Source organism: Miniopterus schreibersii (genome assembly GCF_964146895.1).
Source record: "Miniopterus schreibersii genome assembly, chromosome: 3".
Lineage (NCBI taxonomy): Eukaryota > Metazoa > Chordata > Mammalia > Chiroptera > Miniopteridae > Miniopterus > Miniopterus schreibersii.
In genome coordinates this window covers 29,120,162-29,146,200 of record NC_138103.1, presented here as the reverse complement: position 1 = coordinate 29,146,200, position 26,039 = coordinate 29,120,162, and the positions used below count along the sequence as shown (strand labels likewise).

The window sequence follows — 26,039 nt, the reverse complement described above, 5'->3', positions numbered from 1 at the left end:
GTGTGTAATAAGTCTTTGATACATGTTCATTCTGTATTTGTGTGAGTCATTTTTTAAATATACTTGAAAACTATACTTTGGCAGGAATTTCCAAAAGGAAGTTGGTGGGAATTTTCCCAGATTTCCTACAGGACAGGCCCAGAGGATGAAAGATGCAAGTACTGTGTGAGCTGGACCAGCTCAGGGCTTCCCAGGGTGCCTGCCCTGTGCTGATTGACAGTCCCCAGGGCTACAGGCCTCAAGAGGACCTGACCCAGGCCCTAGGCAAATAACAGGCCTGGCGATCCTGAGGGGCTATGGTGTTAGTGCAGAATCCCTGGGCAGGTGCAAAGTGTGACCTCTGGCACTTTCCTGTGCCATAGGCAGACAGGAGTCTTTTCTGTCTTCCTTTTTCCCAGGTGGCTTCCAAAAAGAATGTAGTATCTGGGGCTGTAGGCAGCTCTGCTCAGAGCCTGAGAGGAGACCTTAGGGGTGGGGGTACATGAATGGTAGGGACAATGCCAGGCATTCATTTTAACTCCCCTTCTGGCTGTGGTGGCCATGTCCACACCAGGATCCACTAAAGGAGAGGGTGGTGGGCCTTGCCAGTGGGCAGCTGTATGTATGCACTTAAAATCCAGAATTCTACTTGTTGCAGCACCAGTAAGTGCACACTTCCCCCCTTCATTCCCTGTACTCGAGCTCAGGAGACCCTGGAGTCCATACTTCCTGACCATGAAGTCCTGGAAACCCAAGAATATCCACCAGGCATGAGGATTTGTGTGAGGCTCTAAGAAAGGAGCCACAGAACCAGGTCCTGATGGGGTAGGGGCAGAGCAAGCTCAGCCACCGCTGGACCCAAACCTTGGGCCAGAAAGGGAGAGGGCTCACCTAACCCTGCAAAGCAGCTCATGAGATCCACAGGATGGTAGCATCACAGCCAAGAGGAGATGAATATCCAAGGGGTGGGTTGGTGGGCTTCTTGTGGGGGGATACTGCCCCCCATTGAGGCTGTGACCAGGAGAAAAGGTCAACATGGCCCCAAAAGGTAGAGGGAAGGGGAAACCCCTGTTCTTTCATCCCCCTTTGCTTCCTCTGCCATCCCTCAAAGAACCCATTATGCAGCCTGTCCAGATGGCCCTGCCCCAGGACCTGGCTGGTCAGCTGAGTCAGGGGTCCTACATGGGACCCAGGCCCTTGGGGACAGTCCTAAGCCTAGGATTCACAGGCTCCAAGCTTGGTTGGATGAGTTTTAAAGAATGTGCTGGAAGCCCCTGTGCCTTCCTCATCTTGTTAATTATGTTGGACGTTACTGTGTGCCTAGAGATGGATCGGGATGAGGGCAGGGAGGTGATGACCAGAGGGGGCCTTACTTTGACATAAGGAACGCTACCAGGGCCAGGCCACATGAGTCAAGATTCTGAACCTGCCCCTGCTGTGCAGTCTTCAGGACACTTGGAGCCTGTGTGGGGGCTACAAGGAGAGGACAGCTGGTGAGCCAGGTCAAGCTATGTAGCCTATGGGAGACAGAGGAGTGGGACCTAGGGGCATCGTGAGGACAGCAGCTAGGAGGAGAAAGGAGTCCCTCCCCCCCCCCGGGAGAGGGGAAGCAAAGAATAGATGGGGATACAGAGGCTATGCTGGCAGCAGGTCCTTGGCCATGCCCCCCAGCAGGCGTTTGGGTACCCAGGCCCACTCCTTCCACTGAGCCGCATCATGAGACTCCAGAGCCACAGTCACAGCAGGTTTATTTATTGTCGGTGATAGAGCACCGCGATGCTCTCCCAGGGGCACGGCCAGCGGCTGTGAGGAGAGCAGGTGGAGTGGTGGCCAAGAGCAAAGTGGGTACTGAGGTCAAGGCCTGGTCTCCTGGGCTCTGTGTCCTTCCCACCTCTCTGGGTAAGGAAGTATTAGTCCACTTGGGTGTAGACCATCCTAGGGGTAGTTTCTGGCTGGGTCTGCTATGGGCAGGAGTAGAAAGTCCCTGAAGAGTCTGGGCTAGTGGCGGTGACAGCTGCAGGGACTGCTGGGAGCAGCGAAGCCTCTCAGAAGAGCAGGAGCCCCCACATTCCCCTAGAGACTTCATATGGGCCATGATTGGCCACAGCCTTGTCAGCTCTGGACTTCTGGATCCCCTGGTCCCTGTCTACCCAACTCACCCAGCCTGGGAGAGACCCATGTCCTGCACCCCAATGAGAGGGACTGAGGTGAAGGGTTGGGAGTGCACCAGGGGTATCCGAGCACCCGGCAGGGGGCTCGGTGAGGGAGTGTGGGGTAGGCCTCACGTCTGCAGCTCCAGGAGGCAGTTTGGCTCTGAGGGCGGGGAGCTGGCTGGGCTGCAACTGTGCGCCTCCCGGAGGTCCTGCAGCACCTGTAGCAGCTGGGCCAGTGGGTCTTCTGGGGCTGAGGGCAAGTGCAGGTTGAGAGCAGAGCAGGCTGGGCCTTGCCTCCCAGTGCCTGTCCCAAAGGTCAGAGGCCCCTGGAAGTGGGCCTCAGGTATCCCTGAAGGGGGGGCTCAGACCACCAATAGAGTCCAGATGGGAGGGACCTACCTTCACCCGGGCCCGTGAACACGGAGCCTGCCTCTGTGCCTGCACTGAGCTCCAGGTGCTTCTCCCTGTGGGGCAGAAGAAGGTGAGGGCTCCTGTTGCCCAGTGAGGGCCTCCTGAGTTGCAGGGGCTTTTGGGGTACAGAGCTGACTCTTTCAACCTATGGGGAAGAAACATGGGCCCAGGTCTTGGCCCCTATTACCTCCTGCTTTCCCTCTTCCAGCCTCCTCCTCTGGTTTGCCCACCCTCCCAACTGCCTCAGCAGGTGGCACTTTGGAAACCACACTCAAATGATGTCACTCCTGTTTTGGAGGACCCTTGGGAAAAGAGCCACTTAGAGCCTGAAAACCCTCTAAATTAACTGGCCATGGAATGAGTTAACTGGCATGGAGACAGTAACATTTTAAGCATGGTTCCTAACCGGGTCCTCTCACGTCTAATCCTCCGTGTGCCTGCATGGAGGGAGGGTGAGCGGCCGCATAGATCCCATACTTGGAAGTGTCTTACTTAGGAATTCTGGCTCAGCCCTTCTGACAGTCTCCCTGGTCTATTTTGGGAGAGATGTTTCCCTCTGCCAAGGTCTAACAGGCATCTCCTCCTCCTCAGACACCTTCTGCTTTCCTGCTTCTCTCAGGGCAGTCACCTGGCCTTTTTCCGTGTTGCCCCTACTGCCCAGAATGCCATTCCCTGCTTAGCTCTCTGTGAGATCCTGTCGAACTTCATGGACCAGCTCAAGCATCATTCCCTCACTCCTCCACTCATGTTCTTATTCAAATTTCTAGCTGGGCTGGAATGTGAAAGGCACTGTTCTCAGTACTGGGAGTAAAGCAGCAAATGCCACAGGCCTGCTCTCAAGAAGCTCAGTATAATTGAGAGGCAAGAAATGAGTAAACAGCTCATACTGATGAGTTCCATAACGTTCTAGAGTAATGACGGTCAGGGAAGGCCTCTCTAACAGGTGGCATTTGAGCAGAGGCCTGAATCAGGTGAGGGAACAAGCCATGTGAACACCTGGGGGAGAACTTTCAGGCAAAGGACACAGCAAGTGCAAAGGTCCTGTGGTGGAGAGGCCCAGAGACAGCATGACAGCAATGACAGCTTCAGCAAGCTTAGCACAGAGGGCATGGTGGTAGATGAGGCTGAGAAGCAGGTCAGCCAGGCACTTGGGCACTGCAGCCAGGGCAAAGACTAGATATTAAGGATGTGGAAAGTCAGAAGGGATTTTAAGCAGGGGAGTGATATGATCTGTTTTATGTTTGAAAAGATCACTCTGGGGGCTGTGTGGAGAACAGATCCTAGCGAGGCAGGAGCTGAGGCAGAATGGCCAGTTAGGAGGCTGTTGTGTCATCCATGCAACAGAAGATGTGAGAAGCTCAGACAGGGAGAGTCACAGTGTAGATTCGAGAAGGGGTCAGATCTGGCCTTATTCTGAAAGTAAAACCAAGGGGCTGGACTTACTGAAAGGTTGGATGTGGGGCTGGGGAAGGTGAGGGAAAGTGAGGAAAGTGGGCCCACTATAATCACAGGTCTTTATAAGAGGGAGGCAAGAAGGTCAAAGGAAGAAGGTGACGATGTAATGATGGAAGCAGGGACTAGAGTGATGCACTTTGATGATGGAGGAAGGGGCCACAGGCCCCTTTGGCTTTTAACCCACTGAGACTGATTTCTGACTTCCAATCTCTATACCTGGGTTGTTTTAAGCCACCATGTATGTGGTAATTTGTTACAGCAGCCACAGGAAACTAATACAGCAGATGGTTGGGTCAGTGGGTCTGGCATTGGATGCTAGAGGAAGTGAGTTGGTATGAGGTGGGGGGGCTCTTCAGGCAGGGTGTGGTGGTAAGAACCATGGGTGCTGGTCCCATGGTGGGACCCACCTGAACCTAAGGTAGCTTGAGTTCGAATCTTAGCTCCACTGGTTCCTGGCTTAAATGGGGGTAATAAGAGTACCTACTTGGTTTAGTGGTTATGAATATTAAATGTGTTTCTACATAAAGTGAAATTCAAGTGGAGACTAGAAAATGAGGAGGAGGAGGAGTGATGGGAGATCTTAGGGTGTAGTCACAAGAGTGAGGGTTCAGGGTCCGAAAGGAGGTAGCTATAGAGTGACCTGGAGGCCACTGATGACTGCAGTTCACAGGGAAGTGAGTGGGTCTAGTCTGACAGCATGAGTTTTGAAGAATTTTGAAGAGATAAGCCCTGGAAGAGTAGATGAGGAACAAAGAGGACAGCCACCGCCCCTTCAGGCCCCGGTGCAGGCCCCGGGGGATAAACCTGCCAGGGAAGCAATGCTCTTAGGAAGTATTGCATCTCTTTAAAATATCCCCATGCTGGGCCCCCTCCCCACCCCAGAGATTCTGAGTCAGTGGGGTAGGGCCTGAGCATCCTGTTTTTTCTACACTGGAGCCAGGGCTGAGCACCACTGAATTAATCGAAATGGCCGAGGAACTCAGGGAGTTGGCTGAGGACAATCCGTGTGCTCTGAGGGCACCTGAGAAGGCTGCGCAGATGGGGCCCTTGGGGCCTTCATCCTACCATGAGCGGCCTCATGTTGCAGAGATCCAGGTGCTCCTCCCCAGATGTGGCTGCCAAAGGCGAAAAGGTGCTGGGCCTGATTAGAAGGGAGGTGACCAGCCACGGTGGAGCAGTCCTAAGCCTGAATCCCAGCTCTGGCCCCTGCCTGGCGTATTTCCCGGGCTGCAAGAGCTCTCCCATGTGGGGCTCACTGCCCTGCACAGGCCTCCTCACCGCAGTGCAGCCTCCATGCCCAGCAGATGTCGGTAGATGAGTTGGGCCTCCAGGTCATGGTCAAGAGGGTCATTCCATTCCTGCAGGGTCACCCGTGACCGGGTCTTATCACAGCCTACATCTGGGAGCAGAGAGAAGGTAGAGTTTAAGGCAGGCACTGTGAGAACTCACATCCAACTTCCTGGTAGTTCAGATGGGAAAACCTAGGCCTAGAGAGGGAACAGGATGGACTCAGGGGGCCCCAGTGCGGGCCGGGCTGGGAGCACAGTCTGAAAAGCCTGGCCCAGAGCCTGCTGATGGCTCCCCACACTCCGGGGGCAGCAGCTCCTCTCTCGGGTTCACTCCTGAGCCATGGGGTATATAACTGCAGAGCGTGGACTGCAGAGCGTGGAAACTGCAAAGGATACAACTTAGGGAGCTGGACCACTTTCTAGAAGTGCCTGGCTGGAAGGAAGCAGAGAGCATCCTGGAATGTAATGTGGTGAGGGAATCAACAGTGGGTTTGTGCCTTGGAATGAGCTGGCCTTACCACTTGCTGGCCTTACCACCTTGGTAGAGGCATCTGCCTTCACTAAGCCTCGGTTTCCTCCTCCATAAAATGGGCTCTGCCTCACAGTGCCCTAGGAGCCCCACTTTGCCAAAGGCTATTGCTGTGATGGGTATAGTAAGAGGCAAGGCCAACCAGTCAGCGACACCCTTGTAAAGAGCCTCCAGTTTCCACCCACTGTTCAACCTCAAATCCAGGAATGGGCTAGAGCAGGTGGGCCAGGTTCCAATGGCCTCTAGCCACACTTAAGTAAAGCTATTTAAATTTAAATTAAATAAAATTATAAAATAAGTAAAATTCAGTTCGTTGGCTGCACTCAATAGCCACTTGTGCTCATGGCTCCATCATCACCGACAATTCTAGTAGAAGCTCCTCTGTGCCATAGCTCTAGTGCCCAAGGCCCAGGGTCCCCCCAGCCAGCTCAGGTACCAGGCTGCCTGCTGTGGACAGATGCAGCCCAGCAGTGCCCAGGCCTTCACTCCCACCTGTCTTGTCCTTCTGGTGGCAGCAGCTCCATTTGTCCCCGCGGAAGACACCAGGGTGATAGGAGCCCAGCAGGCCAGTGTTGTTAATGCTCACCTTCCGCAGTGCAGACAGCCACTGGTTCAGCTCATTCACACACTGCAGGGACCAGAAGGTGGGGGGAATGGGACTGGTCAGAGGTCACCCCCTCCAGAAAGCCCTCCCTCCCTGGAGCCCCTGTGCCACTCAGGACGACATGTTCCCCGCTAGAACACTCAGCAGCTTTGAGTGAATTAGGAAAGACTGCCCTTTCTCCCAATAGAAGCAGCCCATGTCTACGCACCTGGCGTGGTGAGCAGAGCATGGGCTGGATTTCAGCTGCCACTGGCCCCTATGGCCATGCCCTTGTAGTCCACAACTTGCCAACCATATGTGGTGGCCCGGCTGTCACCACTTTTTCCCTGTGGCTCTGCACTCTGACCCAACAGGGAGTCCATAGAGGGTGGGGCCCCATGGGATGTGTCTGTGACCTCCTACCACCTGCCCAGGACAGTCACTCCTGGAGATAAGCCAGGCCGCCTCCAGCCTTCCAACTTGTGTTCTTCCTCCATGCATTCTTCCCCTAGATGCTCCTTCCCTCACCTTGTCCCTGTTCAAATGCCACCTATCAGAGGCCCTCCTGACCACCCTTTACAAAGCAGCACCCGTCCCCACTGCACCCCATTTGTCCCCTCCCTATCTCTCTTAGTCTCCTTTGGTTCCCTTCAAGGCACTGTTTGCCATTTGACTTAGTAAATATTTATTATTTATCAGTCCATCTTCTTCCCTGGAATATAAGGTCCATTTAGGGCAGGGACTCTGTTTTGTCTGCTGCCATACTTCCACCACCTAGAACATGCCTGGAACCTAGCAGGTGCTCAATAAGTATTTTGAAATGAATGAGTTAAAACATAAACAGAAAAGAAAATACACAGAGAAGGGGATGTGAGAGCATGCACCCAGAGCCACAGACTTGTATAAACATGATTGTTATGTGTTGATATGCACACACACAAAAACACACAGGCACCAACCAACTCAGATACTTGGAAATAGCTTCCCACAAATGTGTTCCATGTGAAGCACGGAAGCAGGACCACGGAGAGACACACACACACAGGGCACTCACATCAGATCACACATACCTTGCTGTGCCTGATGAGGCTGACAAGGGGGTGAGAGACTCACTCACTCCTCACTCCAGCCCACCCAGGCAACGCCCACAGCACCCCTCCCCGAGGGTGCCCCACCACACAGCCGCACCTTGCACTGAAGGTAGGCTGTCTGGGGCCTGCCTGTGTCGTCTGTGTAGATGACCTGCATGACGTGTGAGCTGCCAAAGCTCTTCTCCTCCACCTTTTCTGCTGCCCGGATGTTGGCTAGCTTGATTAGGGCACACTTCTGGGAAGGGGAGAGGAAAGGAGGCTCAGAGTCCCAGTTGAGGCCACTCTATTTCCTATCTTTGGGCCTCAGTTTCCCCTTCTGCCGCATCCCTCCAGGAGCCTGCTCTGTGAGTGACTGCAATCAGGACAGAACGCAGACAGACGGTGTCCAAATGCCCAGCCTCTCAGGGGCTCCCAGCTGTCCTGGGAGGTCTGACTTTTGGAAAAGTCTCTAGACACCCAGCACTCCCTGGGGCTGGAAGGTAATGCCTGCCGTGGACCAAGCAATGTGCCTTTGCATTTATTAATTTCCCAGCTCACCTTTATTTTCCCAAGCTCTAAAAGTCATATCCCACCTCCTAACCCCTCCTCCCCTCCCCTCCCCTCCCCTCCCCTCCCCTCCCCTCCCCTCCCCTCCCCCTATCATAGAATCGAATGAGATACAGATGGGACAGAGAAAAGGTCTGGATATAAAATATCCACGTTCCTGAGAGAACTCCAATTTGCTCAAGCTGAATCTATGCGCTCAGCCCCCAGAGCCTGCTCTCCTTGCTTCTTTAATCTCTCCCATCAGAGCTCACCAGGGCTCCTCATCATCCAAATGACCAGTCCTCATGGCCCTTGGGATAAAGCCCACACTCCCCAACCTGGCATCTAAGTCCACCCCCACTCCACTGGCCTCAGTGACAAGCAGAGAGGGGCAGTGGCATCTGTTGGAAGAGTGGGAAAAACTGGAGGGGAGCCCCAGGGACACATGTCTGAGCCATCTCAGGGTGGGACCACTGAAAGGACAGAGGGACAGCCCTGAGGATGTGCTGCCATGCCTGCTAGAGAGGAGGCAGAAAGGAGGCAGTGGAGGGTGGCACTGCACAGAGGGATACACAGGTTGTGCCCACAGAAAGGCCAGCTCAATGCCAAGGAACAGAAAGGGGCCCAGAGCAGAGTGAGAGAGGGCTCTGCCAAGTAGCCAGGGTTTGCTGAGGCTGTAGAAAATGCTGAGGGGACCCCAGGGCTGGGCAGTTGCCCAGAGCAAAAGAAGCTAGAAAGTGGGAGGCCTAAGCTGAGGGCACCCCAGGAGCTCCTTCACCCCCTCAGTAACCCCCAGATGCTCAGGGCTGGGTTGGGCACCCCTAGCCGACCATCCCGAGCCTGGCTTACTGAGGGTCAGGTTCGCCCAGCTAAGGGTCAAAAGGTCCACTCTGCTCTGTGCCAGATCCTGGCTCTGGACCCAGAGAAAGATCATCTCATCTAATCCTCAACAACCTGTTAAGCAAGGACCACTATCGCCAATTTACAAGCCAAGACACCAAGGCCCAGAGAGGTTGAGACACTTCCTGTAGGTATACAGGGTTGGAGCCCAGGACTCCTCTTAGCCCCTCTCTGCTTTCCTGCTCTCCTAGAAGCATCCCTCAGTCCCTTACTCCACTCATGCACCTGACCCAGAAGCCAGAGTTGGACACCACAGTGGCTGCCTGCCCTATGCCTCCTTTGCTGAGGAGTTTCTTCCTCATGGGTCTTGTGACTTTGTTGCTGACATCAGAAGGCTAGTCCTGCCTGGATTTCTTCTCTGACCCTGGGATGGGCTCTGAGGAAGGGACAGGTGCCTCCAGGGTGTTAGAACCCCTCAGAGCCCCACTTGCCCTCCTCCCTCCTTACCCACCTTGGAGCTAGGTGTCTTGGCGAAGCTGAGGGCCTCAGTGGTTAGGGAGAAGTAGAGCTTCTTGAAAGAGGAGGACATGAGGGGGCCCTTTCCTTTGGTCCTGTGGATGAAGAGTGGTCCCTCCTTCACTGGTGGTGTCTGCAAGCTTAACGCCCTCTGCAGGTCCAGTTCTGCCAGGCAAGGGAGGTAAGGCAAAAAGTGTGCTCAGTGGCTAGTGCATGGTGTCAGGGGCGGAGCAAACATCAACAGCAGGCTGTTGGCGGAGCTTCCAGAGGCACAGGCAGGGGTGGGGCCATGGAATAGGATGGAGCAAACATGATTTGGAGCTGTTGGCACAGAGTAGATGGGGCCATAGGACTGGTGGTGGGTCAAACACAAACAGGAGACTGTGAGCGGGTCCTCACATGAAGCGCTCACCCTCCTTCTCTTCGATGTCCACCAGCTTGGTGATGAAGTCCTTCAGCTGGGCCACACCCTGGCGCACGGTGGGCTGCAGTGGCTCCATCCAAGCCTCCTTGGCCCTGGAAGCTGGCGTGTCCATGTTGCCCACATTCTGGACTGCCTGGAGATGACAGCAGGAAGGGCCAGGGTCTGCTGGGCCAAGGCCCCAAATCTGTGCTACTCCCACAGTAGAAATACAGACAGAAGCAGCATAGGCTCTGCTCATAGGCCCACTCCATCCCCACCGGGTAAACAGATCACTCAGTTTGAGGCATTTCAGGACCTGATAGTTGATACTATCGAGGCCCAACCTATTACCCTTCCTCTGCAGGTCTTATATCAGACTGTCCCACGGGGTATGCTGGCTGTAGCACAGTGCTGGGCAGATAGGCACAGCCTGAGAGTAAGTAGATCTGGGGTTGAAAGACCTGGGATTCACCACCAACAGGCTGTGGGGCCTTGGGTAACCTCCTTCCCCTGGCAGACCTGTTCCCTTATTCATGAGATTGGGTGACTGTGGAAATGCTTTGCAAACTGTGAAGTGCTGTGCTACGTGAGAGTATCAGTGACCTAGTCACAAGGACTTCCTGGAGCCAGTTGGGGACACAACGCAAGGACAAGGACCCCTGTTCAGCACCCAGCTGGGCATCCCTGCCTGCAGCCACACCTTGGCCAGCAGGAGCAGGGTTCGGCTGGTGCGGGCGTCTGCGTGTCGCTCTCGCAGGTGGAAGAGCTTGGGTGTCATGATGGCAGGAGAGATGAAGCGCAGGCACAGGAAGCTGGTGACAGCGATGAATGGCACGTTCTGGAGGGGTGCGAAAGAGCTGTGGGCTGGACTCCCCCAGGCCTGAGTTCTTGACAGCCCCTTCCCCTTCGGCACTGTCCCTGTCTCTCCCCATAACCCTGCCCCTCTCCCTGCCCTTGGCTACTGATTCCTCCACCACCACCCCTACCACGCCTCTCCACTGGGCCTTGGGGTCCCGCTGCTCCCCTTTCCCTACAGCTTTCTCTTCTCGCCCAGCCCTGCCTGCAGAGGGCGCACCTCCTGCTGGGCGCTGGGGAAGCGCTCCCGCACGCGCCTGAAGAGCTGGCGGAAGGTGGCGCGGACCACGGCTGGGCACGCCCGGACGGAGCGACAGAGCGCGCTCAGCAGCGCCCCCAGGTGGGCACGCAGCGTCTGCGCGCTCTGCTCCAGCACCTCCGCCTCGGTCTGCGGCCGGTGCAGCCCAGAGCACCTGCGGGGGCCGGAGATGCACCGTCAAAGAGGGTCGCAGGCAGCGTCCACACACACACAACTCAGGCAGGGCCTCCCAAAGACACGGGCGCAAAAAGGCATCAGCCGTAATTGGGACACAGAGACAACACACGAGTGAGCAGGTAGATGAAAGGTAGATCGAAGTATAAACACATACTTGCAGACATAGCTGCCCTCCCCCCCCAGCCCCCTGTTCCCCCAGACATCTCCCCCGACCTCACCCTACATCCTTGACCTCCACTTTACTGGGGTCCAGCTCCACGTACTTCTTCTCCTCAAATATCCTGTCGACGATGGGGCCCAGGACGCTGTGCAAATACCGCATCCCAGCCACCTGGGGGCCACCGAGAGCAGCATTAGTCCTGTCTGCCAACCATCACTCCGCAGCTGGCCTCCCAGCCACCCTGTGCACCATCTGCCTGTTGTATCCACTCAGGACTGGCCAGGCACACAAAGAATGCATCTCAAACTGCTGCTACATGAATAAATGAATCAATCAATCGAGCAAGGTAGGAAGGAAGGAAGAACTAACAGAAGACTTGAATTTAAGTTATGTCTCTTGGCCTCTCTGAACCTTAGTTTCCTCATCTATAAACAAAAACAAGATACCATGTAATCTCACCTTCAGAAAAGACTCCATGGACTTTGAGGCCAGAGAGTTGCTCCGGAACAGGGTGTTGGCCTCACCTATAAACAGAGTTTCCAGTGGGTAGGGGACTGGGAGAGGAACAAGGCTTTGGGGAAGAGAACAGAGGACCCTGGGGTTCTAAGAGGGCCCTACAGTAAAGAGCTTCCTTGCCACATCTCAACCCATTATCCCAGCTCTGTCTTTTGCTTTTTCCCTTGCTTCTTAATCTGACAATTTTCCTGCTAATGGAATCCATCAACCTCCTACAGGAGGACCTCCTGGATTTCTCCCATCCCAGCATCTCTAGAGTCCTTGGCTCCCTGCTTCTCTCTCCACAACACCCTCAGACAAGCCACTCCCTCCCAGGACTCACTGGTGCGACTCAGCTCCAGCTGGAAGAGCAGGTCCAGAAAGTCTTTGGCTAGTCCCTGCCCCAGGAAGAGCTTGAGCAGGTTGGTGGCCACTTCCTGGCGGCACTCAGTGCTAGTCATCTCCTCAATGAGCGGGATCAGGTGTCCTGGACCCTGCAGGAGGCAGCAAGGAGAGGCAGGGTTGCAGGACACACTAGGGAACCCAAACCCTTTATTCTGAGGACCTCAGAGGGCCATGCAGAGGATGGAGATTTCACAAGAGAGGTCAAGGGTTCCTGGACACTAGCAAATTCTTACCAACCTGAGAACTGTTGCTCCTCAGAGTGGATTTAGATGGACAGAAGGACAGGCCTACCATCCCAGGACCCTCCCTCTTCCCCTGGGGCCCTCCTCACCTGGGTGCCCAGCTTCACCTCACGGCACAGCAGCTGCACCAGGGGCTGGTAGCTGCCAGAGGGCAGCACCATCTCGTCCCGCAGTCGCACCTCCAGCTGCAAGGAGCCCAGGTTGCCCCTGGAACAGACAGCATGTGACCTCTCCACCAGGGACCCCTGGGCTATGTCCCCTCCCCACTGCCTCCATCTTCCCTGCTTGGGGTCAGCCTCACAATCTCTCTGCTGACACCCTCCACCTTTGTTCCCTGCACCACAAAGCTCCCCTGTTCTGATCCCTCCTGGTGAGGGCACCAACCAAAACTTAACAATCTCTAAGGGCCCACTGCCCGCAGCATAGCACAGCTCACAGTGATGCTGCTCGGCACACGGCCTTGCATGCAGTAGAGGCAGTCAAGACAAAAATGTCTTGGTGCTGACACAGCCGTCCACCCCGCCCCTGCCCTATTGAAAGTGGGGATGGGGGTCTGGGGCCTTCTGCAGAGAGACAAGCTGTACTATCCAAGGTATGGGGGATTGCTGAGCCTCCATTTCTGGGTTGAGGTATGGGCAAGGAGGCCAAAGGGCTTCCTAGATAGGGTGCCAAATTTAGCACAATAAAAATATGATACCTAGTTAAATTTGAAAATTTAGTATAAGTTTATCTCAAATATTTCATTGACATACCTATACTAAAAAATTATTCACTGTTTATCTGAAGTTCAGTTTTAATTGGACATCCTTTATTTTATCTAGCAACCTTATTTCCAGAGAATTCTGGGGCAAGTCAGAGCTATGGTTCAGGGACACTGACTCAGAGCTTTGGGAACTTGAACTCTAGTCTGAGGTCAGCAGAGAAACTCTTAAAGGGAAAGAGTCTGAAGACTTGTTCCAGAAACTTCCAGAAGGTAGAAAGCAGGAGACCTGTCCTGCCTTGGAGCTCAGACGACTGAGCTGAGTCCAGGACTGTGGGAAGGGAGAGGAGGCAGGATCCAGCCTGGATAGAGTAGGAACCTGGCCTAGTGAGTAAGAGCTGAAAGAAACCTGGGGATGCATCACCCACCCCTGACCCGCCCACCTGCCTGCCTGCTGGAGCCAACTCTCAGCCTCTCCAGGCCCAGAGCATTCCATCCCAGCCACCAAGGTCCAAGCACTCACTCTTCCCTCCGACTCTTGGATTGGTCAGGCTGCAGCTGGAACCAGCCCTCCTCCTGCTGGGCCGCCCACAGTCTCTGGACATTGACCACCACCTGGGGGCAGAGGCAGGGTGGGGGCCAGGCTGGAGCCACACAAGTCTCTTCCTTGACAACTACTGTACCTTTGGAGGGTCCCTGAGCACCAGGGGCAGTTGGGGATGGGGTAATTGCTGGTTCTGGGGAGTCCCAGATCTCCTGAATGCCCCTCTCTGGGGAAGTTAGAGGGACAGGATGGCTGGGAGGACAGGTGCTAAAGGCTGCAGGTGCAGCCTGGAGGGGAAGTATGCTCACTTTGCCCAAGAAATCATTGCGGCTGACAAGGTCCCAGTCCCAGGCCTCCACACACAGTGCCTCTGTGGACCCCTCCTCCAGTTCAAACTCGAATGTCTCATTCCAGCGTGGGTAGCATGATTTCTTCACAATCTGCCCAGAAAGCAGAGGGCTGACTCCATGGGCTCCCCACGCCCAGCCAAGGGTAGAGCCACCCCAAATAGCTCCCCTGGGGTCCCTGCAAGGGAACTGGAGCAGCCTCCTCACCTGGGTCCAGGCGGAGGCCCAGCAATAGCAGAGGTAAAAACTTCCTAAGTCCCCATCCATTTCTCAAGTAGGGAAATTGAGGCCTGGAGTAAGGCACTTGTCCATGGCCACACAACAAAAAAGTACTAGATTGCCTGGAGAACCCAGGTCTCCCCGGCAGGGCTGAGCCCACCCCTCTGGCTGTTTCCCAAGGTGAGGACAGCACTGGAGGCAGCTGTTGGCTTGGCCACTTGTCTGGGTCCAGCCTGTCCAGGAATGAAAAGGCTGAGGCCACAGGGGTCGGGTGCCTGAGGGCTGGGACCGCTGTAAACCCTCAGAGAGATCACCCCGCTTTCCTGAGCCTCCTCTGCAAGAGGGCAGTCCTAGGCTCACCTCCCAGGTAATGGTGAGGAAGTGGTGAGGCAGTGAGGGACCCAGGTAGGGCCCTCAGCCTCCCTGCCCCCTCTCCAGCCCACAGGCCTCCTCACCGAGGTTTCCTGAGTCCGGCCATTGTAGCGCACACGGACAAAGGGGTCAGATGCACCATTCCGGTCCTTGGGGGCTAGGTCCCTGGGGAGGAGGGATCAAAATATCCACTGTCACCTAAGCCACCCCAGCTGTGGAGTAATGCCACCAGATTGGAAAGGCCTGAGCTCATCCTGCCCCTGGAGAGCTGGGTGACTGTGGACAGCACCCCTCCCTTTTCTGTAACCTAATTCCCACAGCAACCACCACATCGGGCCCCCACACCAGGCCCAGGGTCTCCCAGGGTGGAGGCCACAGCTCCTTCTGACTGGGCTGCTGCACCTACTGGGGCGGAGGAGGAGGGAGGCGCAGTAGTGAAGCAGCGGGGGGGGGGGGGGGGGGGGGGGGGGGGGCGGGAACAGAGGGAGGGCTCTGTTCCCAGGGCAGCCCTGAGCAGGAGCTGCCTCTCTGAGCCTTGGTTTCCTCATCAGTAAAATGAAGACAAACTGCACGACTGAATGAGCTTTTAGAAGGCTCGCCCTGACATATCCCCCTACTCAAGGGGGTCTTAGTGAGCAGCCCGATCATCCTCTCTCCATCTATGGTCCCTTCCAAAGCCCAGATCTGGTCACAGCACCCCCAGCATAGGTTTGTGGAATAACAAAGCCTGCCCCTCTTCCACTCGCTATAAACATTATTTCCTGCTCTTTCCCATAGTTTAAGCTGGAAGCCTCTTGTGCCTGCTTTTCTTTCTTCCTCAGAATCATCTAATAGAATCCCAGAGGCCGGTCTTGAGAACCTGCCCAGAAAGGTGAGGAGGCGATGTTCTTCCTGCCTCTGCAACCAAGGCAGCTTCCTGGGCTGTCTCCGAATTCCAGAAGGGGTCTGAGCTGAGGACAATGGGGGACGAGTCCCCCACACTCTAAAAGGACACCTGGACAGGCCACTCCCCCACCCAGGGACTTGCTAAGAGGGGCCAGGCTGGCCCAACCGTGTGCCCAGCCATCTGGGCAGCGTGAGTGTGTGTGCACTTGTGCCACAGGGAGCCTGGTGCCTCTGAGGCTGAGGAGGAAGGAAGTGGGCAAGGAAAGGGATGGATGGCATGTGAGAGGATGACTGAGCATGAGGGGCGTGACTGTGATTCTGCCCAAGTCGAACCATTTTCCGTCTGGCTGTGCCTCTTCCACATACCAGCCCCAGGACAGAAAATAAAGCCAGGGAGGCCACAGTCCTCATTTTCGGGAGAGAGAGGCCAACCACTCCACAGTGGGGGCATGCTCCCATAGGCTGGGGGCTGCCTTCCTGCAGAGGCAGGCAAGGACCCTGTGGAGGTGGGCTTGAGCCAGAAATGAAGGTGCATCTCATGGAGTGTGTGTGACTCACATTCAGGCCTTCAGCTAAAAATACTCTGGGGGCCCTGGCTGATGTGGCTTAGTGGTTAGAGCATCGACCCACACACCAAAGGGTCACAGGTTCAATTCCAGCCAAGGGCACATACCTGGGTGGCAGGTTGGTCCCCCGCCTGTCGAGGTGCATGCAGGAGGTAACCAATCAATGTGTCTCTCTCACATCGATGTTTCCCTCTCTCCCTCTCTCTCTCTCCCCCCTCTTCCCTCCCTCCCTTTCACTCCCTCTAAAAATTAATGGAAAAAATATCCTCAGATGAGAATTAACAACAACAAAAATACTCTGGGGGGGGTCCCTGTCACAAGTGACTCAGGCCCACATTCCCACCCAAGTCACTGTCCCTCCTGAGAACCCCAGCCTTCCCACTAGAGATTTTCAGCAACTTCTTTCACACAGACACAACCCCCTCCCCCACCAGCCACCATACCAAGGACCCTCCCTCCACCACATATCAGGCCAAGTTCATATTGATGTTAAACCCAGGGGAAGCCCAATCTTGGCATTGGGGGCTATATGATCATAGTTCAGGGTCCCCCACCACTCCCACTGCTCTATGATGCCTGAAGTTCTGCTGTTAGAACTTCATCCCTTCCCCGAAGGGTCATCCCTCCTGAGTAGGGTCATCCAGGAAACATGTTCAAATCAGGGAAACCTCTCCAATCTGCCCAAGAGCAGCTTCAATGGGAGGAGGCACAGGGCCAGGAGGTGGATGGGGGAGAGGAGGAGCAGCATCCACAGTGGGTTTCTCTCGTTTCGTGGGGCCCACTACTCTGCTCCCCAGTCCCCTACATCTCACCTGGCCTCCAGCACAGAGCAGCGCAGCCGGCCGGCCCGGGTCCCCGGCACCACCTCCAGCCGCAGGTGGATCTCGCCCTGCACCTCCTCATCAGGGTCGACCTCCGTCAAGTGGGCCCACCCACTAAAACCTGTGAAGCTGCAGTTGAGCCAGTGGCCTGGCTCTTTCCTTCCCACGCCCTTCACCCTCAGCTCCGCCAGGCACCACGTGGCCCCTCCTTAATCCCCTTGGAATCCTCTCAAGCTCCTGTGAGGCAGGGGCTGTTGTCCCCAGTGACAGACGGGGAAACTGAGGCTCAGCCTGTGACCCCTGTATCCTCACTATTGTGCCATGCTGCATTTGGTGGCCCTGACCCTAACTCATCATGGCACTGCCCCGTCCTCAGTTTCCCCATCTTAAAACGGGGGGAGAATGGCTCTCGCTTAGGGATGCTGGAAGTAAGGCCTAAGCCCAGAAGGGGAAGTGAAAAGAGAACGGCATCATTGGGGCCACCGAACCTCGAGGGGCTGGCTGGGGCCTCTGGTAGGAGAGGCCTCTGGCCTGGCAGGGGCCAAGAGTCTCCATGAGTCAGCAGATTCCCCCCCCGCCCCCGCATGCCTGCCCCAGCCTCACAGACAGGAGCAGGTGTGTGTCTGGGAGGCCCCTGGGAGTCACAGGGGCTCAGGCTGGCAGAGCCTGAAGCATCTAAGAGCTTCCGGTCTGAACCCTCATGGGCAAATGGAGACTCAGCCCAGAGAAGGCAACAGCTACTCCAAGTCACACAGCAAGGCTGGGGCTGGGCTGACCCCTCAAAGCAATGTCAGCATCCCAGGAATCTTCCAAGGGGCTCTCCAGACTAGCCCAGCTCTAGGCCAACCCTTCAGACTTAGGACAGAGTGGCATTGGGGCCCAGGATGAGGAGACCCCAGTGGGTACAGAGGAGTCAGTTGGATTGGGAGGAGGGGTCTCTATATCTCAGCAGTGGGCTTAAGAAGGCCCCTTCCTCGGCCTGCAGAGGCCTCAGATCCCACCACTAGCAGCCCTTTTGCTCTGGGGGATGCGGTCCAACCTGGAGGGAGAATGGGGCCCAGGGCACAGAGGTGGGTGTTCAGGCCCTCTGAGGAAGGTAGAAATGGCTTTCCCTGAGCATGGGGCCTGAAGGAGCCTAGAGGAAGGGTCTCTGAGTAGGGGGGGAAGGCTGGGGACTGGGAAGAGCAGTGAGGGGAGAGGAGGAAGGCCAGGAGTGGGCTGTGGGCTCCCTCCTGGGGACCTTACCCTTAGGGTGAGCAGCCAGGGTGTCCCTGGTAAGGCAGACCTTCCCGATAACGTCATCCCGGCTGGAGGATGGAGAGGGAGCCAGAGCTGGGCAGTGCTCTGCAGGGAGCCCCGGACCCCCTCCCACCCAGTTTGGGGCCCCTGTGGGGAACAGGGAGGTTGACACTCTGGTCACTTACAGGGGCCTCTCTGAGCAGGACCCATCACCTTTCAGCACATCATGTATTTCTGCAGATGGATCAATCAATGTGCCCACATACATGCCAAGCTCATGCTCTCTGGGTGCCCATTTCCTACCTCACATCCCTATACTCACATAGCGCACCTGTGCCTGTATTTCCACACATGCACACATATGATATGGTGCAAGCCCGATGAATCCACACATGACACACACATGCTCACACCCCATACCCTTCCTGACCCTCCTGGGCTCCTCCGCCCTCCAGGCTATAAAGAGGATGCAGAGTGACCAGCAGTCCCTGCAGTGAGATGGGCCAGGGAGGGGCAGACGGTGGGGTTCAGGCCCCAGCTGAAGAGTGGGGCCCACGCACCTGAGGGCATCCTCGTCCATGACATAGAAGGCTACCGCGTGGAAGGTGGGGGGAAGGTGCACCTGATACTCCTCACCCCAGAATGGGCACAGGGTTTTCCACACGGTGGCTGTCCTGTAGGAGAAGACCCTCAGCACCTCCCGGACCACGTGCAGGCCCCAGGCTGAGGCGAGGTGGGGCCGTATGGCTTGAGCCCACCTTTCCCCACATCCCCTTCCACCTTCCACTCCAGGGAACAGCTGCTCTGCTGTTTGGTGATTTTCCATGTCCCAGACCACCTGTCCACCACCAATCACTCCCTCCTGATCTTCCTCTCTGCCCTGGGTGGGGCACAGGGCTGCATCGGGTGGAGCACAGGGCTGCATCCGTCAGGCCATTTTACATTTGGGGAAATTGGCAGCAGCTCAGCTCACACCACAGGACTCCCCGGCTCCTGATGCTGAACAGACTTGCTGAGGGTGAAGGCAGGGGGATGGCCAAGCTGACTCTGGAGCCAGGCAGTCCTCCTGGGGGGCCTGGGAGCCATGCTCCAGGGCCTCGCCCAGCTCTGGCCAAAACCCCTGGACCAGAGCCTTCAACTCATGGGACTCAGCAGGGATGTGGGTGGGGGGAAGCTGAAAACCCCAAGGACCCAGATTAAGGCTCAGGGGATCGCCTTCACCCAATCACTTCTCAGAGAAGTCACTTGAACTCTGGGACCTCAGTTTCCTTGTCTGTCATTAAGACAGTCAGAGCCACCATGTCTCTCTCTTCACTTGCTGTCTGTGGTTAGGAGAGAAGCTGGAAAAAAGGTGGGCCCTGCTTGCAGAACTGTGAGTCAGGCAGCCTTGGCCAGCAGTCAGCAATCGGCACTCAGCTAGGCAGAACAGTAAGTAGCTCTGGCCATGAACTCTGAGGCAGAGGCCTGGGTGAGGGAGGGGACAGGATAGCAAAGACCCTGACCAGAATCGTGAACTCCACAGAGAAAGGGAGGTCCAGGGGAATTGGGCCTTCTGAGTGCAGAATGGGGAGCCTCAGCCTGGAGAAGAGCAGTTTTTCTGGGGGATAACCACTGTGGGGCTCTCTAGGGGAGAGGGGCCCCCAAGTCAGAGCAAGGACCAGGAAGGGGAGAAGGAGCTCAGGCTTTGGAAGAGCCAGACTTGGGTTCCAGTCTGGCTTTGCCGCTTACTAAGTATGTGATTTCAGGCAAGTTACTTAGTCTCTCAGAGTCTCAGTTTCCTTTCATCTGTTAATAGGGTTTAATGATATTATATGTAGCTCATTGTAAGTATTGAATGGCTGAACTCATTTAGTAAAGGGTGGAGGAGACAGCACTGCATGTGACAGCTCTTGTTACTAATCACTGTCATGTCGCTCTTGGGGGCTGTAAAGACTACAGAATAAGTCGGTGTCAGGCCCGTGGCCAAGTGCCTGGCCCACAGCAGATAATCCCTGGATGGTGTTAAGGTCAGTAATTAGCAAGCTGAGTTACAGGCTGGTCTTACACACCTCCTAGGAAGTGTGGCAGGGTGTGGTGGGGCCCAGGGGATTAGATGCCCACTTCCATACAAAGTTTATATGCCTCTGAGGTGTGTGTGTGGAAACGGGCTGGGGTGGGGTGGTACCTGATGATGGGCTCATTGTCCACCTTCACGATGCAGTAGGGGTCACTGCTGCCGTTGCTGCAAGACAGACAGGAGAGTGCAGGCGCTGGCAGGTGGTGCTGCAGGAGGGTGAAGGGCGGGGCCTCCCAGGCAGCTCCCCTCCCTCTGCCCGGGGCCCTCAGTGACTCCAGGTAAAAAACAGTCAAGGCTGAGGAACTGGGTCCCGGGGTGGAGCCCAAAGGCTCCTCAAGCTAAAACCTATGTCCTCACCCTCAGCCTTGGAAGGGGGTGGTTAGGGAAGACAGGAACCTGTATCAAGGCTCTTGGCTCCACCCCTGTCCCACCTCAGGGAGGACAGAAACAACAGTCACAAGTTACAACTGCCCCAAGCCAGCTCCCCGACACCCCTACCCTCAACACCACAGGCAGCCCCTTAGTCTCTCCTCTGAGCCTTTGCTTTTGCTGTTTCTCCTCCCACCCTCTCAGCCTTGGCCCCTCTTCTAAGAGCCCTCTCTGTCCCAGAAGCAGGAGTAAGGTCTCCCCCGCGACCCCACTGCCTGCCTGTCCTCAGAATGTTTCCCTCTATCCCAGGAAAGCTAGTTATGTCCGGTCAGTTGCCTTCCCCACCTGACTGAGTGACCTGAGGGTAGGGACCACTTCCGTGTCCCCAGGGCCCAGGACAAGGCTTGGCAGAAGACAGGGTCCTGTGAGTGTTTGCTGACTGAATGGATGAATGAATGAACAAATATAACCGTCTGCCCTCAACTCCCAGCCATCTGGGAACAAAGGACCAGGAAGGCAAACCTGGGACTGTCCAGTCCCACCTGTCTCATTGGTGGGGTATTTGTGGGGTTGAGAACAGCGCCAGCCAGGCTCAGGGTTGGTACTGGGAAAGAAGGGGGGTGAGGACTGTCTCCAGAAATGCCCTTCAGGCCTAGCCAGTGTGGCTCAGTTGGTTGGAGCACTATCCCGTGCACCAAAGGATCGAGGGTTCCATTCCCAGTCAGGGCACATACCCAGGTTGTGGGTTGGATCTGCTGGTCAGGGCCTGTATGGGAGGCAACTGATGGATGTTTCTCTCTCTCTCTCTCTCTCTCTCTATTCTCTCTCTCCCTTCCTCTCTCTCTAAAATCTATAAAAACATCCTCGGGTGAGGGTAAAAAAAAAAAATTTTTAAGAAAGAGAAAGGAAGTGTATTTTCGTGTTGGAGGTTGGGGAATTCCAAGCCCTGCTTCCCTTCTCAAAAGAGGCTCTTCTTTTGAGGAAACCACTCTTCAAAGGTTCTCAGACGCCAATAGAAAATGTCTGCCAAGATTCAGCTTCCCCCTGTAAAGTGGGACTTGTCATGCCAGCTCCTAGGCAGCTGCCCTGGGTCCCTGACACAGCTGAGGGCCAGGCCATGGGAGGTGTTTAGTCAATGTCAGCCCCACCCTAGACTCTTTGCTCCTCTGCCCGAAACCCCCTACCCCATCGTTCAAGAGCCCCCTACTCCAGAGAGCCCCTTGGGAATACCCCAGCTTGCATCCCACCACCCCAAGACAAGGAGACCCCAGGCCTTAAGTAATAGGTCCCTGGGTACCCCAATGCTGAACTGGGCAGCAGGGCCCAGGAGCGGCACATGTGTTTGATCAAGAAGCTTGGAGGAACTAGGGATAGTCAGTGTGGGCTGAGAACTCTGTGGGTTGCCCCCTACCTCAGGTCCTTCTCTACCCAGCTTCTGCCTTCTGCTCTGGGGTTTCCTGGGGGCAGGGAACCTCTTGTGTCCTGTGAGCTCAGCACTACCCACTGCTCAGCTCTCACTAAATAGATAATTGTGAACACATAGTGAAGTTTGGGGCTCATGTTGTAGGCAGGGCTATGGAGGTAGGCAAAGGCCCAGAGGCAGGAACAGACCGTGTGCAGGGGCAGCAATGCAATAGGTGGCTGGATCAAGGGGTCTGAGGCCAGATATAAAGACCTGGACCCAATCATGCTACCTGGCCAGCTATTGGGACCTATACCCTGCCCAGTGTTCTCTGCCCTGATGAGGCCCCTAGGCTGATCCCCTCTACTACTTCTCCTTCCCCAAGCTACTTGCCGGCTTTGGCCCAGCCTGGCTACTTGCAGGACCTCTATATTTAGGGCCTTGGCAGTTTCCAGGCTCTGGAAGAGGAAGGATCAGGGCAAACCCTGAAATAGCCCCAGGCCTGTCCCCAGGGTCACTGGACGTGGGAGCCAGTGGGTCACCGGTCACCATGAGACTCAACTCCTGTCTGTCTGATCCAGGCACCCAAGAATGGAAGACAGCAGGAGGGAGCATGACAGAAACAGGTGGTCTCTGAGAGCTGCTGGTGACAGGGAATACAGCTGTGTTCTGTGCCCTTAAGAGAATTAAAAACCCATGAGTGGAAGTGGCAGGGAGGCAGGTGGCAGCTGTGTTCGAAGGGCTTCCCTCCTCAGAACAGTTTCAGTCAAGATGGGCCACTAGGATAAGTGGTGAGCTCCCTGTCCTCAGAAGTGTGTAAGCCCTGGCTGGAAGGGATGCTGCTCAGGAGACAGGTTGGAGACTGATGAGGCACAATGAGGTAGGCTCACCACCACCCCTGCCTCCAGCATTCAGTGAGGACTTCCTATGATCTCCAAACCCCTGCCATCTTGGAACCAAGTGCTTTGCATGGCATTTGTGAGGCTCTCCCCACTGAGACCCACAGCAAGCTTGCAACCTCTGTCCTGCTAGGATTCTTGGCCTGTCAGCAGCAGAGTGGGTTTGAGTCACGGCTTCTCTACAGACCTATGTGGCCTTGGCAAATGACTTCCACATCCTGAGCCTCAGCTTCCCCATCTTCAAACTGAGCATATCTACCTTATAGGGCTAATGAAAAGATTAAATGAGAGGTCCTCAACATCTCTTATTGTCCCCCACTGTGGACCAGGTGTCCCTCAGGGCACCCAGAATGTCAGGTCATATGAGTCATAGTTCTTACCCTCACAGTCACGTGACACAGGCAGCCCAGGAAGGAACAATTGCTACCAAGGGCTCTGTCCTAACTCCAGCTGACCCAAAGTACTGAAGAGTGCAGAACAGGGACAAGGAACCCTGCACAAGGACACCAGGAAAAGCCTTGGAGAAAATTTTGAGAGGTGTCCTGAAGGATGAATAGGAGTTTTCTGGAGGACTCTGAAGGAGAGTGCTTGAAAGCAAAAGGCCCCAAATACATGCAGAAGCATGGCTGTAAAGGGCAGTAGCCCAAAGGTGAGGGGTTGAGGGAGGAGGTAACAGCTGGATTTAAAAGATAGTTGACAGGTTAGAACTGTGTACACCAGCTACTATAGGAAAGGCTGAAGAAAGGAGGTGAGGGGAGGTGAGTGAGGCACGAATGGGGGAAGGACAAGAAAAAAGATTTCAAAGGCAGAACCAACAGGATTTGGTGGCCCCACCCCTGGGAATGAAGGCACCTTGCCCAGAGTCCCTCAGCTGTGCCAAGGCAGAGCTATGCAGGAAACCAGGCACCTTGGCTCCCAGGTAGGCACAGTCCACAGCTTTACCTCCCTGGGTTGGTGAGAGCCTGGAGCCAGGCATGAGGGCAAGTGCTTAGGGAATGGGGAGGGAGGCAAAGGACAGAGGGGCTGCTCCTCCCAGTTGCTCCTCCCAACTGCTCCTCCCAGCAGCCACAAGCCAGAGGAGGCTAAGCTGACCTAGTTACGGTGCCAGCCAGCGTGTGGGGGCTGCTTAGAGGCTGGGCCTGGAGGCTGAGACCCTTCTCAGAGCTCATCTGCTTTCCCACCCCAGAAAACACAATCTCAGCTCCCACCCCACCTCCTCTCATGAACAGAAATCCACCTTGAGATGGTCCCCCCACCACCCTCCCTCACCCATTGCCATAGCAACTGCTGAGCCCAGCCTCATCAGGCCCAGGGGGCCTTGAACTGGAACTGCTCCTGATGCTGAGTGTGCTGGGAAATTCTTAGGGGCCACTGTCCATGTAAGAGAGATGCCCTAGTCCCTTCCTACTGCACTGCAACCTGCCCCCCCCCCCCATCTAGCCACCTCTCTGCTTCCAGGAGCTGGATGAAGAGCCTGGGTGTGGGGAGGCTCCAGCCCAGCAGACTTTGGACCCTATGCTGCCCAGGGCTCCCTTTCCTCCACCCCCTCCCCCAGGCAGCCAGAGCCCCTGGAGCTTTGTGCTTTCCATAGCTCATATCTGAGAGATTTCTACCTCTTGAGGTTTAGGGAACAGGGAGCAACCTAAGGCTGCATACAAGGGAGCCAGGCATCGAATGGGGCAGCTCAGCTCTGGGACATACTGAGAACTGTAGGACAAGGGGCTCCTGAAATCGCCTACAATCTAGCCAGGGACCAGGGAAAGCCCTAGATGGCAGTGTTTGTTAGGAGCCCTGGATTCAAGACCTTGCTCCGCACTTGGAGCCACCGTTTCCCATCTCTGAGCCTCGGTTTCCTGTGTAAAATGTTATGATGAGAACTGCCTTGCTGGGTGCTTTTGAGGATTAACGGTGATGGCTCACGTAAAGCATAGGGCACAAGCAACAGCTACTCCCCAGCCACTCCATTTTGCCCTGAGCTGGCCTTCTGCCCTCTCCGTCAACTCTTCAAGCCAGTACCTCCCATCCCAAGTGCACAGCAGGAAGCCCCAGGACAGCCCCTGGGTCCCAGGTGTGTTTCAGGTGCACCCTCTCAGGTACTAAGTGTTCAGAAACTGCCAAGGAAAACTCATTTCTAGGGGGCATCTCCACCCCCTCCAGCCACACCCCCAGCAGTTGACGGAGACCTCAGTAGTCGACTGAAATGTCTCCCCTGCGATGTCGACCCCAAGCCCAGCTCCTGTCCTATCAAAAGCCCCTTCTCGTGAGTCGCTGTTGGCTCGCTCCCGGCTCGCTAAGTCCCCTTACAGACCCCCGCCCTCCCCAGTCCACGGTCGCTCCCGGTTCACTGAGGCCCCTTACGGATCTCCGCTTCCTCCTCAGTCCACGGCCCTTCCCTGTCACCCCGTCCCGTGCTCGCAGCGAATCTCCTCACTGTCCCCATTTCCCTGCCAGTCGCCCACTGTGGACACACTCTCGCCTCTACGTTACTTGTGGGCGGGCCGTGTGGACCCCAGAAAGGTCAGGCGTCAGGGGCAGCGCCCCTGCCTGGAGAGTTGGGGTTCCCACCCCCAGTTGCGCTCACATGTCCTTGGCGGGCAGGTTCTTCCCCTCCACGATGCGGATGGACAGCGAGCTGCGCTTGGCCATCGTGGGTCCGCGACGCGGGGTCCCGGCCGGGGGTCTCACGCCAGGGTCCGATGCAGCGCGCAGCCGGCGGGCGCGGGACTGGGCGCTGCGGGGGCGGGCCCGCGGGGCTGGGGAGGTGAGCGCGGGGGCGGAGGGATCGCTTCCACTTCATTCACCCCCGCCCCCGCCCCACGTGCGGGGGACACTGCACCCGGGCCGGCCAATCGGCGGCTGGGGCTGGCTCGGGCTGCGGCGCTATTGGCCGCCTGGGGCGGGGTGGGGAGGGGCCTGCGCAGAGGCGTTGACGCCCGCGGGCGCTGTGGGGCGAGGGGTGCCCCTCCAGGCCGGCGGAGACGGTCTGCGCCCAGGGGCCTGCGCCGCGGGTCTGTGTGGGCGGCGGGCGTGGCCCGAGCGCCGGAACCAAGCGCGCGGGGGCTGTGGGCCCAAGTGTGTGCTGAGACTTGGACGCGTGTGGTGACGGGCGGGACCGTGGCGTGCAAGGAGGACCACCCTGGCCATCCGAGGCTGGGGTGTGGGAGGCCCTGCCTAGGAGTCAGTTGACTGAACAACTGGACGAGTTTAGCAAACAATATGCGTGTTTGTGTTAGAGCTGCCTGGACCCAGACGG

The 26,039-nt window shown here is 56.3% G+C and overlaps 1 protein-coding gene across 3 annotated transcripts; it reads right to left on the bottom strand.

Moving 5' to 3' along the window:
* Positions 1 to 1,710: 1,710 nt before the first annotated feature.
* RASA4B (RAS p21 protein activator 4B) lies at positions 1,711 to 25,590 on the bottom strand. Of its 3 annotated transcripts, XM_081132056.1 has the most exons (21): positions 25,368 to 25,590; positions 20,225 to 20,281; positions 18,621 to 18,734; positions 18,067 to 18,128; positions 16,813 to 16,942; positions 14,633 to 14,714; positions 13,920 to 14,051; positions 13,591 to 13,682; positions 12,457 to 12,574; positions 12,064 to 12,214; positions 11,685 to 11,749; positions 11,284 to 11,396; positions 10,850 to 11,042; positions 10,475 to 10,612; positions 9,784 to 9,928; positions 9,367 to 9,536; positions 7,588 to 7,725; positions 6,309 to 6,444; positions 5,277 to 5,397; positions 2,532 to 2,596; positions 1,711 to 2,382 (listed from the first exon to the last, which is right to left on the bottom strand). In XM_081132056.1, exons 1-21 carry the CDS (start codon positions 25,430 to 25,432, stop codon positions 2,261 to 2,263), a joined length of 2,409 nt encoding a protein of 802 aa, XP_080988182.1. In that variant the 5' UTR covers positions 25,433 to 25,590; the 3' UTR covers positions 1,711 to 2,260. The 3 variants fall into 3 exon arrangements, with proteins under 3 accessions (XP_080988182.1, XP_080988184.1, XP_080988183.1); XM_081132058.1 differs by lacking the exons at positions 18,067 to 18,128; positions 18,621 to 18,734 and having other exon boundaries at positions 25,368 to 25,458; XM_081132057.1 differs by lacking the exons at positions 18,067 to 18,128; positions 20,225 to 20,281; positions 25,368 to 25,590 and having other exon boundaries at positions 18,621 to 18,704.
* Between the last annotated feature and the right edge of the window lie 449 nt (positions 25,591 to 26,039).

Bases quoted from the DNA above. Each gene is read 5' to 3' on its own strand.
- RASA4B (XM_081132056.1), bottom strand. From the start codon at position 25,432: ATGGCCAAGCGCAGCTCGCTGTCCATCCGCATCGTGGAGGGGAAGAAC. The intron at 18,735-20,224 runs GTACCACCCCAC...CTTCTCCTACAG, and splicing joins GACAATGAGCCCATCATCAG to GACAGCCACCGTGTGGAAAA. The intron at 13,683-13,919 runs GTGAGCATACTT...CTCTGCCCCCAG, and splicing joins GCAATGATTTCTTGGGCAAA to GTGGTGGTCAATGTCCAGAG.